A 17,457-nucleotide genomic window follows, 5' to 3' on the forward strand; every position below is an offset into this window, starting at 1 on the left:
AGCAGCACAACGTAAAATCATGCACTTTTTCATAAAGGCATGAAACTTTCCACAGAAGTAGTACTCCTCATGACATGAATTTTTGATACAGTGTCATCACAGATTTGACCTTTGGTGACCGTTTTGGGCCAGAAGTTTGATCATTTCTGTATTTATCTCACTGAAGCATTAATTAACTTTTTAATACCAAAATAAAGATCCATGTGAAATAACTTAATTTTTATTTGAAGTTACTATGTGATTTCATCGATCATTTATATTACCCATGAATTTTGAGATAATTTACACCCCAAGGGCAGGTAAACTCTAAAAATTTGCAGCTAATAAAAGCAATCATAACTTCATAAATGGAATTACCTATATTAACTTTTAAAATAAAAACCAAGTTGTTTTGTTCAACAAGACCTTTACTTAGACAGAAATGGTAAAATTTCTGTATAATTATATCCCTTAAAGTGGCACCAAAGGTCAAATATGCGTGGCACTATATCATAAATACATGTCCTGAAGAAAATATTATGTGGAAGGTTTCATGCTTTAAGAAAAAGTGCACAATTTGGCTAATTTTGGGCACTACACCATTATACTGAGTCAGTGATTTACTAGTAATTATAAATTCTTGGCTGTTAGACAAGTGACCACTTAATGTTACTACATAATTATGGGAGAATACTTGGGACCTCAAGGCACTTCTGGTGTGACCACCAATACAGTATTCATAATAGCAAAGATAATAAATAATTTAACTAGTAAATGTATTCATTTTAGTCAAAGTTTCAATCAGCTTGTACATTAATGTTTAGCAGCTTATGTTTTAGTTTTGATTAACTAATAGTTTTAATTATATTCTTAGCCAATCCATAATTTTAATAGATCACTCCTTGCATCTAGCTGATATCTATTTGAAGGTAATAAATATTCACTCTTAAGTGACACTGGAACCTATCATTTTGGCATACCCACTGTCTCCACATTAACAACACATCCATTATAAATCTTAAATACCAACCAGAGGTTAGCTAACACTGTTTGCAAAGAAATAACATTTATAAAAACTTCATAAGTTATAAAAAATATCAGATAAAAAAGATAAACTCAAAAGGTTGGCATAAAACTAAAACTGTCACTGCGTCTGCGTTGTGACACAGACTCAGTACGTATGTAGTTACGAGCGTGTCTCTTGAGAAGATGCAACTCTCCCTTGGACCAGGGATCAACTTCACAAAGTGAAGATTCATAAGTATCACTGGCACTACAATAACACCAATAATGGGAGTAGTACAATAATGGGAGTAGTACAATAATGGGAGTAGTACAATAATGGGAGTAGTACAATAATGGGAGTAGTGACAATGGTGTTACTTACTAGTACGATTGTCTGCGTTCATCAAGAGATGCTTCAATTAGACCACGACCATCATGTTTCACTCTCTATAGACCAATATTCCGTGAGGTTTGTTCATTTATTAGTTATAACCACTCACTGTAGTTCCTGCCTTGTGACCATACCAAGTACGTTTAATAATCTTGAAGATGACATTGTAGACATCTGTCCATGATATGCGTGACATACAAACCAGACAATGTCCCTAACAACAACAACTACACATCACTAAACTAATAGGGGATAACTCTTACCTTGCTCCATTCAGGGTTAAGGTGTTGAAAGTATCTAATGTGAGGGTTCTCAAGATCTTGTTCAGAAATGAATGCCACATGTTCCTATTGGTAAGATATCACAGAAATACTAATAAAGACAATGACTGATCCAGCATGAGCAAAATGTCCTCACTTCAGGTGTAAAACACAACAAGCTAAACATGCAGTGGGTGATATACATTGTATGTTCAGAGAAGCTGTAGTTAAGCTAGTATGGCTTCAGTAAGGCAAATTTAGAGAGAGCATAAGCCCCCCCCCCATAGTCCTCTCCAGGTAATCCAAAAGAATTTCACAAACAATCAAGATTCTCTAATAGTGCAGTCAATAACGGTCCACTACCAGTTTGAATTTTATTATATTGAGCCTGTTACTACTCAACAAGAAGAACATTGGGTACTGATTATGCACACTCAGACATCGTATGCAAAACTGAGTGTATGTTAACAAAGAACCAGTCCTGACCACCCACACATATAGAGTCCTGATCACCCACACATATAGAGTCCTGATCACCCACACATATAGAGTCCTGATCACCCACACATATAGAGTCCTGATCACCCACACATATAGAGTCCTGATCACCCACACATATAGAGTCCTGACCACCCACACATATAGAGTCCTGACCACCCACACATATAGAGTCCTGATCAACCACACATATAGAGTCCTGATCACCCACACATATAGAGTCCTGACCACCCACACATATAGAGTCCTGATCACCCACACATATAGAGTCCTGATCACCCACACATATAGAGTCCTGATCACCCACACATATAGAATCCTGACCACCCACACATATAGAGTCCTGATCACCCACACATATAGAGTCCTGATCACCCACACATATAGAGTCCTGATCACCCACACATATAGAGTTCTGACCACCCACACATATAGAGTCCTGATCAACCACACATATAGAGTCCTGATCACCCACACATATAGAGTCCTGACCACCCACACATATAGAGTCCTGATCACCCACACATATAGAGTCCTGATCACCCACACATATAGAGTCCTGATCACCCACACATATAGAGTCCTGATCACCCACACATATAGAGTTCTGACCACCCACACATATAGAGTCCTGATCACCCACACATATAGAGTTCTGACCACCCACACATATAGAGTCCTGATCACCCACACATATAGAGTTCTGACCACCCACACATATAGAGTCCTGATCACCCACACATATAGAGTCCTGATCACCCACACATATAGAGTCCTGATCACCCACACATATAGAGTCCTGACCACCCACACATATAGAGTTCTGACCACCCACACATATAGAGTTCTGACCACCCACACATATAGAGTCCTGATCGCCCACACATATAGAGTCCTGATCGCCCACACATATAGAGTGCACAATTTTGAATACTCCTAATACAAACCACAATTAGTGAAGTTCACCTAGAATCAATTCACTTATGAATGCTGATCTAGAATTTCCCTTAGATTATTATTGTTTGGTATCAAGTAGATTAAAATTAAAACTTTCAACTCAAGTGATAACAATGTTTATAGGGTCTGAGTGTTTATGTGTGGATCAAACCAAACCCTAGACAATCTCTTAATGTTTTTGTGCATGTTCTTAACACTTTGTGACTGTTGTATTAGACTATTCCATTGCACTAGTTGAATAATTTTGTAACTGCTAGTTCTAAACTATATTAAAAATGCACTAAAATGGCTAATCTTTGTATTTTGACTTATTCCGTGACAAATAAATGACTTTTAATGCAAAGAATTGCTCATAGCACAGTCAATAATTGTCTGATTTACAACAATAATGTTAAGGGGTTTGCATTTTTTTGCAGAAAGGACAAAAAACCTTGATCCCATAAACTCCTTAAGAAGTCAAAACTTTGGCAGCAGAATGGATAAAGTCAAATTTACCTATTCTACAGGGTGAATAACTGTACTGCAAAATGGTACAGTTTGGAAAAGGGACCACAGAGCTTTGCATACATGAAAGTCTTGTGTTCATTCCTCCTGTCAATATACTGGTGTGTCAACTTTCTTGGCAGGATAACCAGAGCATAACTAGACTTTTAGTAATGTCAGGGTCTAGCTACATAACATTATAGCTAGGTATTGTAGGGAAAGCACACCTCGGTGTGGAAGCATGCCAACCTAGGGGGTCTGAGGGCATGGACATTTTAAAATTAGACTACTGAGAATTCTATTGGAAGTGATTTCAACAGTTTATCACATATTTGACTGTTGTATTAGGGTGACTGCTCTATTAGGGTATCTCACTAAATACACATAAAATACACAGGCTGATTTTAGCAGTTTATTAGAGTAGCTACCATTATTGAATATTCAGGGATGGATCCAGAGTTTGGAAAGAGGGGGGGCACCTTGCTGAAAAACAGTTGAAGACCAAAAAAAAAAAAAAAAAAAAAAGGTCACAACAATAATAGCTAGTTATCCTTTACCTATGTAAAATAAAATCCTATTTATAGCTTCATAGGTAAGCTACACTGCCTCATGAACATTGTGACTGCTTTATTAGAGTAATCGACTGCTCTATTAGAGTATCTCAATCTTGTATGCAATTTCTTGAAGGGAGGGGGGGGGGCATTTGCCCCAAATGCCCCATCCTGGATCCGCCATTGATATTTGCTGACTTTTGTACAAGTTCAATTACCCTGACTGTTCTATTAGAATACTTCAATCATAGTATACAATATTATTGATGTCCAGCTTGGTGGCCTGGGTTCTGGCTATGCCCCTGTGAACAACACGCTATTGTGCACCTTGATTATATAATTGACATGGTCACTATAATGAGGTGGTCTTATTAGGGAGGTCATGAAGTACACCTTAGCTATGTTTGGGACCTGCTTGACATGGTCACTATAATGAGGTGGTCTTATTAATGAGGTCATGAAGTACACCTTAGCTATGTTTGGGACCAATTAATTAATCACTACATTGATTTGGTACTAATTGAAGAAATGGCTAGACCTGCATCAAATATGCCAGCATAATAGGCTGGAGTGCTATGTCAGCATAACGCTGGCATATTAGGTGGATATTTCAAACTATGGAGCTTAATTCCATGAAAATAGATTGATACTCCCTAATAGAGCAGTCAGTGAAAACTGTTAACTTCAATAGAGCACTCATTAGATCAATCTCTAATGCTTGATAGTGAACTACTCTAATAGAGCAGTCACTGGTTAAAACGTTCCAAGATAATTGTAACGAATGTAAATAACTTAGGAACATAATGCAAGCATAATAGGAACACAGACAGAGCATAATGGGTGAACATTTTGGGAAATTCCTGAAAGCATTTTGGGCAAAATTTTTACTCAGGCCTAGAAATAGCTATTAAGGTATCACTGTACTAGAAAAATAAATCAGGGTTTGATCTGTACATGTGGACTACAGCTTACTTTCAAATAATGGTTTGTATTATACTAGTATATCATCCTTGCCATGCTTCCTCCGGCTTACCTTCAATTTTGACTTCTCTCTTTTGATCACTCCAGTGGTAGGGTCATAGGTGTCCGACATTGTCTCAAAACTCTTCCCAAAATTGTTCATGATACTGCAACAGAAAACATGACAAGCTGTACACTACCTTAATGAGTAAGCACCTCTTCTCCCATTCTGGTGTCTCCTTATCATATCTTGGATAGAACTACAGAGAAATGTGCATATTGGAAGTGTCCAATACAAATAGCAGGTCCACAAGAATGAATATATATATAGATAGATATATACAAATTATTTACTGACTGTCACACAACTTACACTTTGGAAGTTATTAGTCAATATCTGCAGTAAACAGGAGAGGTATGACAAATATCACAACATTCACCTGTCTTACCAGATAGCTCTTGTAACTGAAAGACTTCCCAATCATAAATAATGGAGTGAAGGGATGTAGGATCATCTCTGTAGAGAGCAGGAACACAAATAATTGGTGATGGTGATACTCAACAAAATTGCTATGATACTCTTTTACATGCACAGTGGACACTGACACTATTAGTGTATGTGTTTTTGTTTGTGTTTTTGTTTGTGTATGTGTGTGTGTGTGTGTGCATGTATGTGTGTGAGTGTGCGTGTGCGTGTGTGTGTGTGTGTGTGTGTGCATGTATGTGTGTGTGTGTGCACATGTGTGTGTACATGACAGCTGTTTAAATGGGGACCTGGTGGCCTGGTGTAAACTGGGGAAGCAAATGCTCAACTGTCCATGTCTCACACAGCAGGTGAAGGTCCATGTGGGACTTCGGGTGCCCATACCTTCACCTGTGGGACAGTCCTTCACCAGGAGGACTCACTCCTAGCAAATGAGTAGTGCACAGGTGTCCCAGTGAACCAGGGTATGAAAACACCAGCGGCATCCAAAGGCAAACAGCCTTGTATGAGGCAGCACAGCCAAGCGGTTAAGGCACCAGGTTTAATGCCCAAGTTGCTGTTGTTGTTTCCTTGAGCAAGACACTTTACTCACATTGCACCAGTCTACCCAGCTGGACCTGGTGGTCTGGTGTCAACTGGGAAAGCAGCCTATCCAAATCCTCCTGGGGCAGGACTAGTAAGGACTCTGTGGAGAGGAGCTACAGAACCTGAAGGTCCACAATGACTCCAACACCACTAAGTGGGGAAAGGACAGTTGGTCATTCACTTCCCCAGTTATCACCAGTTACCCATTCTGCCTGAGTGGTGCACTGGTATCCTAGAGCTGATGAGTGTAGTGTGTGTATGCGCGTGCGCGTGTGTATGTGTGTGCATGCATGGGTGTGTGTGTGCATGCGTGCACGCATGTGTGTGTGTGTATGTTTATGTGTGGGTGTAGAAGTGCGTTGTGTGTGTGTGTGTGTGTGTGTGTGCATGCATGTGATTATCATTGTTTGACTACAGCATGCCAAGCACAGAATTCCATCTGATGACTCGGCACACACAAACCTGGCGACTCTGTGGAAGTTTTGCAAAGCCCCCAAGGGGATAACATTTTAAGTTTACTCTTAGGACAGATATAGCTTGATGGGCTTGTCACAGTGTCAGTGGCACAAGTTGCTGCTGGCCACTGTTGGGAATTTCAACAGGTTATCTGGTTTCCATGTGGCTGTACAGACCATGACCACTGCCAGTAAACAAGGTGTGCACTGGCAGCATGCAGTACACCTTTGTTGTTGTCTATCCTATCTGTGCATACGTGTGTGTGTGTGTGTGTGTGTGTGTGTGTGTGTGTGTGTGTGTGTGTGTGTGTGTGTGTGTGTGTGTGTGTGTGTGTGTGTGTGTGTGTACGTAGGTTAGGATTATGTGATAATACACACCTAATAATCAAGTAACAGTAGTGTCTTGATAAAAATATTGTCACAGAATTGTTTTATGTAATAATCCAGCCTCTAGCCATTAAACACTGCTACAACTGGTTTGATGTCTAGTTTACTATTATCATGATTGCACTGTCTTCATCGATCACAATACACTGTATAAATCAATAATTACATATCCCAGGGTAGCATTGTTTCATGGCTTTTAGGGACAGGCCATTTATACCCTCGTGTTTATAACATTTTCATTACACATACCTAACAGCAATTAGTAAGATATGCAATAACAGTTATAACAGTGGAAATGGAAACAATACCATAAACAGAAAACGGAAATGGTCATATTGTTATATAAATATACCCTAGAATAAAAAATACCCTCACTTAGTGGCCACCTCTTTACACAAGACCACATTGTAATTAGGTTCTAAAGATAGCTTCATTGGTTGCTGCTATCATGTTGTGTTGCTATCCATATATGGTGCATTGCTGCAATCTTGCACTAATTAGAAGACATATTTGCTTCATGATCAACTGTAAATCCAGTTATGTATTGTGCCATATCCACAATGCTTATCTACCTGGCTTGTGTAATGCCCTACTCCAACAATTTCCCAAAGTACTTGTATGAATGTTATTTGTGTTTTGCACTGTTATTATATTTTATGGCAATTGTGCAACATGTTATGTGGTAGATACTTGCATGAGTGTTTGTTTGTTTGGTGTTGTTACGTACACTTTATGAATTTGTGGAAAATGCTATTGTGATTAGAACTAGGGGTGGAAGGGTGGTGTATATAGCTAGGAAAACATTATATAGTCATGTCTATTTTGTATGCACACATACTAAATACATGGTAAGTGGTGATTGCACCCCGGGGGTGTGCACTGCTCGAATATGCTGAGTGCACACTGCCCGGGGTGTTGCCATACCAACCAGCATGTTAAATGGTTTTTCTACACCATTACATGCTGACTAAGTCCCTCATTACACAGTGAATGCCATCTGGTACAATCTTGAGCTTCCTTACACTATGATTCACTTATCTCACATGTCTTCAAATACTGGCAGACCTTGTCCCTCCAATGAAGCTTAGCACTATGTCAGGATGCTTCTGTGAGAGCTAGCGTTGAAACCAGGCCACTACTGCTGACCCGGATGACCTGCTGACCCGGATGTGACCCGGGATTAATTAAAAGTGAGGCTTGCACTAAGAGCTACGTTTTGAGTGCCGACTAGCGCGTTAAGCACAAGGGTGTCTATACTTAACAATCTTAGTCAGTGGGCATGATTCCACTTAAGTTTGCAAAAAGCAAGATACGTTTCCTGCAAGTGGGTGTGGCTTTGCTCATACCTAACACACCATAATTTTAATATAAAAAGGGCGTGCCTCACAAAAGAAGCTGGCCTTGACCATATCTTGTACACCAACAATCAATTAGTGGGCATGGCTCCACATAAGCCAGCAGGCAGCTATGAGCATGGTTTCGTGCATACCTGTAGACTTTATAATATCACCGATAAATGGGCTTGGCTGCATGTATGGATGCAGGTAGTCATCCGATAAGTGGGCGTGGCTCACAAAAGAAGTGGGTTGCATCAGGACTTGACTATGATGTGTTTATACACTTCCGTACTGTCCAACTAATTAATTTGCTTCGCACGTGATCCAATCCGGGTCAGATTCGGATAATTTTTAAGGCGGGTCTGACCCGGATGACCCGGACAAAATGTGACCTGGATGACCCGACCCGGTTTCAATGCTGGTGAGAGCCAATCAAATAACAGCTTCTTCAGGTGCCTTGCATCCAACATTCCAGTAACATGGCCTAACCATATTAACCTACACTGTGTTAGTAAGTCACCAATACTCTTGACCATGCCAAATCTACCAGCCAGCTATCAGTAGTGAAGTGTTACTTCCACTACTGATACCTAAGATAATATGTAACAAACACATCATCAGTGAAATGCATCCAGCTGACTAACCGACTCCTGGGTAGGGCCCCAGATTTTAGTACCTAACAACACTCCCAATACTACACTAGTCTACAGATCAATATAATATCTGTCAGCCAGTAAAGAATTTAGTATGCTGTGTATAGTAGGAGCTGCAGAAGAGAATGTGATAAAGCACATCATAAATGTACTGTGGAGATATCTAAACCAATCCAGGAACAGGCTGGTGCTGTGTAGTCTCAACTTTGTGATCGATGGTTCAGGAGGTTTGGTAGTGTACAGATGCTGAGCCAGCAGTATATAGATCAGCAGTCAACCCACAGGTACCAATAGTAGGTGGAATTTGTGGGTGGCAGTTCAGAAGACCCAGAGACTTAAAACATCAAAAATGCACTGAACCCCAGGTCGATTCAATTCAGTGTCCAACTTGTCAAAATTTGTTCAACAATGCTAGGGGTCTAGCTGGACATCAGAGAGTGAGGCACCAGCAGGTTTGACAGCATCGCTTTTACCCCTCCAATCAGGGAACAACATGGATAGCCTAGAACAGGACAGGTGTGCGTGTGTGCATGCGTGCGTGTGTATGAGTGTTGTTATGTATTCTGTGTTTATGCTTGTAATGTTGTGGCTTTGTATTAACAATTATCAATATATCTCACTTGTTGGACTCTGAATCCTAAATGTAACATGTGTGTGCTAAAAGCCACTAAGGATCTAGTTTCTTATACTGATTTAATCAGTGGCCATTTGAACCTTGCTGTTTTCCACTGCAAATTCACTATAGAAGCTGTGTGTCACTATTCCAAAGCATCCTAAGCAGGTACTCTCTCCATTCTCATTCAACTTACCAACTTCAAACACACCCCTTACTCCTCCTAACCACGATGGATCTGTGTCTTCTCCACACTCAGTTTCTTGTCTCCCATTACTAGCAAATCGTTATCAGAAGTAGTTGAATTGATCACAGCTTGTAGATCATCAAAGAACTGATCTCAACAGGTCCCTGATGGGTTGGGGCATAAGCACTAATCTGACTAATGATGGTATAATTCAGTTTGTTAGAGTGAATTGTATAGAGATACCAAGTCCCTACATGTTTGTGCCATCAAGGAGCCCAACACTATATAGCAACTCCTCCACCACACTGGATGAGATCACAACGCAATAAAGTATCATCAGGAGCTTATGAGCTGCCGAAGGAGGCGGCAAACACCTTATATTTGGATTTGGATTGTGATTTCCTTATAAGGAAACTAATCTGCAAACAATTTGGATTGTGATGGCACCCGGCAGGCAGCATAAGTTTCATGCTCCTTCGCCGCCTTCGGTGGCTCATAAGCTCCTGGTACCATACATCATCACCAAGCCACTATCTTCTTGTCAATAGATACTGGACGACCTTTAGATCGAACAGTAGCAGTCTTTATACCACCATCCATCTCTACAAGGCTTCTAACATTCCAGAAGCTTACATTTTAAAAACTTAGGCAGTAAAACTGCCAATGAATGAGCTTTGTACAATGAACGCAATGTTAGCAAAGAAGAGGATCCATCAATATACTTGGAAACCAAGGTGTGGCATTGTATTGATCAACTACATATTTGTGTGCCACTCACAACAACAATATTGCACTGATGTTGTGGTGTTTTGCTCAGCTTGATATTTGTGTTATATTGAGGCTTGCTCAAGTCTTTAGCAAACATCATGTTGGCAGAAGAGGTTCAATGTTGACCCCTTGGATAAAGAGGAGTTTGTGCAGAAGTTTGTACATTGTGTGAATGAACCTGATAAGGAGTTATAGAGGCTGATGGACAGACACAATGGCCTGTGATTAGGGACTGCATGTTAGACTTGCAATGAGATGTTAGGGAGAGGTGGCAGGAAGCAACCTGATCGGTTTGTTGCGGCAGAGAGGTAATTATCTCAGACCAATGATTTCTAAATGAAATGGGTTGTTCTCCTGTTTGGTTGCTGTCTGGTCAAAATGTTGATAGACAAAGGTACTTGTCTCAGAGGTGTCGTGTTGCTATGGTTGTTAGATCTAGTAAGAATAAGGAATAGGCATGGCCTATCTAGCCTAGATCTAGTGTGGTATATAGCAGGACATATGTGCTATTTTTGTGTTATTAAGGCTGGTCGGTCTTCAGCCAGTCTGGCGTTATGCCAGAGGGATGGGGAACTGTGTGTTGAACCTGAAAAAACTCGGTGTAGATGGAGAGAGCACTTTAGTTCCTTTGAGCAGACTTGATGATGTGAAGCAATTACTGTTGAGGAATGAGCCTCCTAATAGAGATGAGATATTAGTGGCTGTTGGATAACTTGCTGTTGATGATTTGATGTGATCACCTAAAGTGTTGTGGTGGGCCATTATTAGACTATATCCTCAGACTGTTTTGGTGAAGAGGCCTCATAGTGGAGAGATGCTGATCCCTGTGCCAAAGAAATGTGACTGTGACAATTGGAGGGAATTAACCTCTTGGATATAATATAGACAAATTGTTAGGGTACGTGCTGAATGAGTTGGTGGTTGAAGAAACAGTCTTAGATTCTCGGTGCAGGTTCAGGGCTTGGTACAGTTGACAGTAGAAAGTCAGAAACATTTTCAGTTTGGAATGGTTTACACCAAGGGTGTACCATTGCTCCCACTCCTGTTTATCCTGTACTTTGTATTAGATGGCTTTGTCAGTGTTGAGGTATGGTAGTGCAGCTTAAGCTGGGTGGGAAGCTGGGTGGGAAGCTGGGTGGGAAGCTGGTTGGAGAGAGCACTAGAAGATCAAGATGTTGGAGTGCTTGTTTTGAGTATGATGTTGCTCTGGTGTGTTATGGTGCCTGCAGAGAGGATAGTCTTAAACAATTTTCATATGGTCACTTTAAACCCCACATTCAACCCAGGATAACGCATCCATATGAGCTTCTTGTTGAACCTCAAAGTCATAAAATATCAAAAGTGAGCTCAACCCTACAAAGCAGTAGGGTTAAACTGAATAAACCCGGGTTGAAGGGTCTGCAAAGTAAAAGCAAGAGTTAATAATAGTGGAGAGTATTATTAACTCTTGGTAAAAGGAGTTGCGGTTTTTGGTGAATACATAAAAGTGCTTAGAAGACAATTACCACTCAATGAATACCATCATCTGATGATTACTTGTGAACAGAAACTAGGAGTTGAAAGTGGGTTACTCAACCCGGGTTGAACTCAATTTTGAGTGTCCATGTGAAAACAGTATTAGTAAAGTAGCTGGTGAGTATGAGTATTCCCCTAACTGATGATGACCTGCCCTCCTCCCCATTCCCCTCCACACGCACACACACGCACACATACGACATCACACATACAATTACCTTTAAGTAAATGGTAAGTTGTCAATAATATGAGCAATGGTCCTCCATGATAAGCATTTTTAAACAGTACTAATCCAACCTGTACAGTCACTAAAGGGACATACACTCACACTACTGCACTTCACCTTCATAACAGTACACTTCCTCCCTTCAACCATGTCTCTGTCAAACCCTAGCAATGTCATACCTCGCAATGAGCCATCAACCTTGTCACGAAATAAAGCAGCATATGTGTACTGCAGTAGGATTTTGTGAAATATCTGAATACTAAACACAACACACATTATAGGATGGTGTGGAGGTGTGTAGGGTACTCACGACACGTCACTAGCAATCATGTCAGCAGCAAAGTGGTATAGTTCAGATATAGTGACCTATAAGTAACCATAGCAACATGATAACTATTATATGGCACCTAACCTACAAGTGGCTTAACGCTTGTGAGGTTAAAAGAAGCCATATGACTATAAATAGATTAGCTCTTTTACAAGTTGCTTCCTACTCTGCCATAAATATCGTGTTGACCTTGGTATCCAGACACTTGAAAAAGCTATTCAGGATGTAAAGCCAGACAATGACTGCTACAGGGGATTGCCAGGACAGAATACATTTAACATCAGACAAGGCTTAGAGATTCTGTTATGTTTGGGTGTGCCGAATATCTTGTTTAAGTGAGCATTGCTAAACATAAGCCTTACAATTACTATATGACTTCCTTCAATTTGCACACGGTTAACATTTATTATGGACTCTTGGATAGTTATATATGGACCACTAAACATTGTCATTGTTCAGATATCTAAAAACCAGACTGATCATGAAACTGACTGGTGGCCACACCCCCAACTGAAACTGGCCGATAACTACACAACATTGTTACCTTGTCAAGAAGTGATGGCTTCACCACATACAAGTGTAACCTCACACTGGGGTTGACATGACGATGAGTTGACCTAGACACAGTAAGTGTGAGAGGTGGGCACACCACAATTGTCACTTACTTGCCACCAAATGCTATGCTCCATAAGACATAACATTGTGCAAGACCCTACAGCAACAAAGACAAATACTAGCAGAACACACTAAAGTGTTTAACATATCATATTCTACTTACATGGACTGGATGGTATTCTATATGACAACAAAGCCATACAATGTCTCATACTTTAGATTGTTGGATTACAAGTTGTTTGGTTTAGTCACACAATTACACTTCCATCTGATAAACTAAATAGTAGCTAGCTGCATTCAAAGAGCTTTTTTTTTATAGATCAGTAAAGCCAATAAGTATTTAATAAATTTGCAGTCAAATTGTCATTTCTAGTTCAACATCTTACGGTCAAAGTGTCATCAGTGAGGTATCCTAGCTTATACAAATGGATATTTTTTTAAATTTAGTTTATTGTTCAGTTCATGGCATGATGCAACCATTAAAGTTTCTTAATTCCTTAAAAGATCTGGTGAAATTAATGACAACAAAAATTCTGGTAGCTAGGACTGGAGTAGCGACAAATACTGCAGTTGTGTGTGTGTGCTGGCTAACAAACATTTTTACTGTTATTAACACACAACTATTACTATAGATGATATGATTGTAGTAACTATGGTAATAACTATAGCTGGTACTTATGGTAGCGACATTATGACAGGTATGAAGATATGATCATCTCAGTATCATATTTCAACTATGCATAGATAGATTACTAATAAGTGGGATTGGGTCCAAGGGTGCAAATACGGAAGTGATACATCACTAGTTAATAGCTCCAGCATAGAATAGCTAATAATGGTTAGGGGTGGGGGTATATATGCCGGCATAATAATCAACATTTACTTACAAATTTACATGCCAAACGATGAAATACATGGACTAGGACTAAAGTCTCGTGCCACTTATTAATTTGTGGTCCGTGAATAATAATAATAATGAGAATGCCCTTTTGTTGATTGGACCGCGTAACGTACGAGGTCGCGGGTCAACGATCCGGCGACACATACAGTACCTTGATACACTTTCTGATCAGTTTGAACAGCAAATATCCTACGATGACTAGTATGAGTAATTGTACAATCCTCCATAGATTAAGTAGATACATTTTAGCCGCTACTCACTGCTACTCGCGATCGATCACCCCTTCACAATATTTCGTATTTTTCGTGTATTTCAATTAAATACTCAATAGTTGCTATGGGTTGCATATAATAATATAGTTTTATGTTGGCTCGTGGATCATGATCACTTAATGCATAGTTAACTGATTTCTGCACAGTAAAATCAAAAAACAAATAATAATACAGCAGATCCCGAGACAGTTTCCTAGCTATACATGCTGCTTTTCACAGCAGGTCATCATCCAGGCTGCTAAACTGATGAAATTTATGGTCTTATTATTTAGCTAATTTATCCCCTAGCACTAAGTACTAGATCTGACCTTTTCTTTTATTTTTAACTTGTGGCAGTATGGGTCATGCTGCTGCGTTTTACAAAAAAAAAACTTGCCTTCCTTGTCTCTCCTGAAGGAGTTGCCACATAGTTCAGTGATGTCATGGTTGCATTGCAGGATTAGTTATATTCTCTGTTATGCTCTGCTATTAGGAACTTGATCACATCACATTTTCACTAGGAGCATTTGACCTAGCTTATAGGGTTAGGGGTTGACCTTCATATCAATTTCCCGAATAGCTAAGTTGCTCATAGTTACTTCTGTTGTTTCTCAGTTCAAAATGTTGATAACGTGATGATGCTTGTGTACCATGATATGAAGCAACATTTAACACTTTGATTTCAAAAAAATCCTGAAGCAGAAACATCAACACAAGCTCCATCCTCATTATTAGCTGTTGCAAATCAGAGGGTCTCATCTGTAAGAGGCTGCAACAGAGTACACTATTGCACACTATACAGTTAGGACAGCAGCGGTAAAGTCTCTCTGGTAATTACATTGGAGAGTGGGGACTCAGAATCCGGCCCTTGTGGGACACTTCATATCATGTCATGATCAACAGTAAACTTGGCCACAAACACATGCAGTACAATGGGAAGCCAACCATAGCATATAGACACATGCTCCTCCACATGCAGGCAGGGCAGATAATCGGCCATGATGATGTGCTGTTTTCACTGGCCAAGAGAGATTGATTACATTGCAAATTAATGGTACATAACTCAGCAGCCAAAGTACTTTGTTTCTGTTGTTTGATGGTAATTTGTTATGGTGTTGAATTGCTTCCATTAGAGGAAGAGTCACCTTCAGGGAGGTGAGAACACTTATCGAAGTATCTAATACCCAGCCCACCAAGCCAAACTGGCAAAGCAAACAGTACACATATCACAGGGCGGATCCAACGTTTGGCAAAGGGGGTGGTACTAAGATATTGTAAGTGTCTGCAATGATCAAGAGCTGTACTGAGGGATCAGTGACAGTCATGAGTATAATTATAGCTTTTTGGTTATGAGAATGACATACAAAGGATCATGTGCTTTTCAATTGCAAACAGTTCCTAGCAGGTTAAGTGTGCCCATGGGATAGTGCTGCAGATGCAAGTTTTCATACTTGACAATTGTAGTAAAATAGTGTTATATGTGGTGACTGTTCTATTAGGGTATTTGATTGATTGCTCTATTAGAAGATCTTTTAAGTGTTTTATTTTCTTTTTGGGGGAGGCACATACCCCTTGCTTGTACCTCACTCTGCCCATCTGGATCTGCACTGTAAAAAATACCTGGTGAAATCATGATGTTTTCTGGTGACGTTCACTAATTTTAATTTCACTACCAGGTAGTGAAATTATTTTTCAGTGATGGTCACTAGCTTGACACTCAGTTGACAGTGACCATCACTAACTTTCAAACTTTACTAAAAATAGTGACAAAAATGTTACTAACTTACTAGTGAAATCAGTAACTTACTAGTGAAATCAGTAACTTGTGTAGCAAAATCACTAACTTGGAAGTAAAATTATACTAAATTACTTTTTCACTGTCACAATATGTATTTTGTGTAACAGACTTGGGTGCCCCCATTACGGGACAAGGGCTGGTCCACAAGGTTCTTCCAGATTCTTGTATTACTGCGTCTCTAAATATACCGCTATACATATGCATATGCATACACACATGTATAGTTAACATAATGATAATTATAACAAGTTCATAGCTCTGTTACTGCTCAAGCACAAACAGTACGTATTATATCACCACACATTTGGTGGAATGACAAGCGAATATAATAATTTGGGTGGAAATAATCATGATGGTTGTGCTTTAGCAATGTAATCAATTATGATTATCATACATAGACTATTAAATTACAGTTATGAACTTATGATTACTTGATCTGTAATAATAACGATGGTATTGTACTGCTATAATACTACTGTGTCTCAGTAACAAGGTGAGTGAATTCATGAAGTATATATTATGTACCACTTTCACACCTCAGATCAATTACATATTGCACTGGCTCAAAATATTAACAAGATATACTGCAGTGCATATATCTTGTTAACTCAAGCCATTGCACACCTAATGGGTTTGCAGTATCTCACCCAGAAATCTGTTAAGTTTTGTTTTCATATCTCTTCTCCTATATAGGAAACCAGGTAAGCTGTGATTGAATTTTGCAAAGAAAATGTGATTGTGGGATGGAATTTAGTAACATGCATTTAGCTAATAAGTCAGTTGTTATGCTGTTATGATTATGATGATTATGATGTGATTTGGGTTGAGGCTTAGAAGCCTGTACACCCATTCAATTACATACATACACATACATAAATTAGATGCAATCAACAAAAATTAACTATGAATATAATTATTACATTAACATAAATCTATAGTCATAAAAGTAATTATCTACATGTATATCAGAAATGTAGGAGCATGTTGATTCTTTTATTTTTGCATTTACCATAAAACTACTGTTGGTGAATTAAAATTCCAACCCACAATCACATCTTGTCAGTTTAGCAAAATTCAATCCTACAATCACAGCTTACTTGGTTTCCTATATAAGAGAAGGCCGTGTTTAGTGTGGGCACTTCGTATGTAATCACTAAAATGAGCTTCGTTTGCAGATTTCACGACATGGAACTGTTGGATAATAAAGGTAAGAGGCTAGTTAGCGTGATGTGGCGATGCGAAACTATGATAATCCCACCAGATGAAACCA

The 17,457-nt window shown here is 39.4% G+C and overlaps 1 protein-coding gene across 1 annotated transcript; it reads right to left on the reverse strand.

Annotated features, from left to right (window-relative positions):
- Positions 1-948: 948 nt before the first annotated feature.
- LOC136242029 (uncharacterized) lies at positions 949-14,427 on the reverse strand. Its single transcript, XM_066033347.1, has 14 exons — positions 14,290-14,427; positions 13,288-13,334; positions 13,167-13,239; positions 12,605-12,660; positions 12,412-12,553; positions 12,287-12,365; positions 5,534-5,601; positions 5,458-5,481; positions 5,301-5,344; positions 5,158-5,251; positions 1,639-1,722; positions 1,485-1,589; positions 1,367-1,431; positions 949-1,252 (listed from the first exon to the last, which is right to left on the reverse strand). The coding sequence occupies exons 1-14, from the start codon at positions 14,380-14,382 to the stop codon at positions 1,096-1,098; spliced, it is 1,131 nt and encodes a 376-aa protein (XP_065889419.1). The 5' UTR covers positions 14,383-14,427; the 3' UTR covers positions 949-1,095.
- Between the last annotated feature and the right edge of the window lie 3,030 nt (positions 14,428-17,457).

This window comes from Dysidea avara, chromosome 13, assembly GCF_963678975.1.
Source record: "Dysidea avara chromosome 13, odDysAvar1.4, whole genome shotgun sequence".
Classification (NCBI taxonomy): domain Eukaryota; kingdom Metazoa; phylum Porifera; class Demospongiae; order Dictyoceratida; family Dysideidae; genus Dysidea; species Dysidea avara.

Excerpts from the sequence above, each read along its gene's own strand:
- LOC136242029 (XM_066033347.1), bottom strand. The coding sequence starts at position 14,382 with ATGTATCTACTTAATCTATGGAGGATTGTACAATTACTCATACTAGTC. Across the intron at positions 13,335-14,289 it reads TGATCAGAAAGTGTATCAAG|GGTCTTGCACAATGTTATGT; the intron begins GTACTGTATGTG and ends TTGTTGCTGTAG. Across the intron at positions 5,252-5,300 it reads ACACCAGAATGGGAGAAGAG|TATCATGAACAATTTTGGGA; the intron begins GTGCTTACTCAT and ends TTTCTGTTGCAG.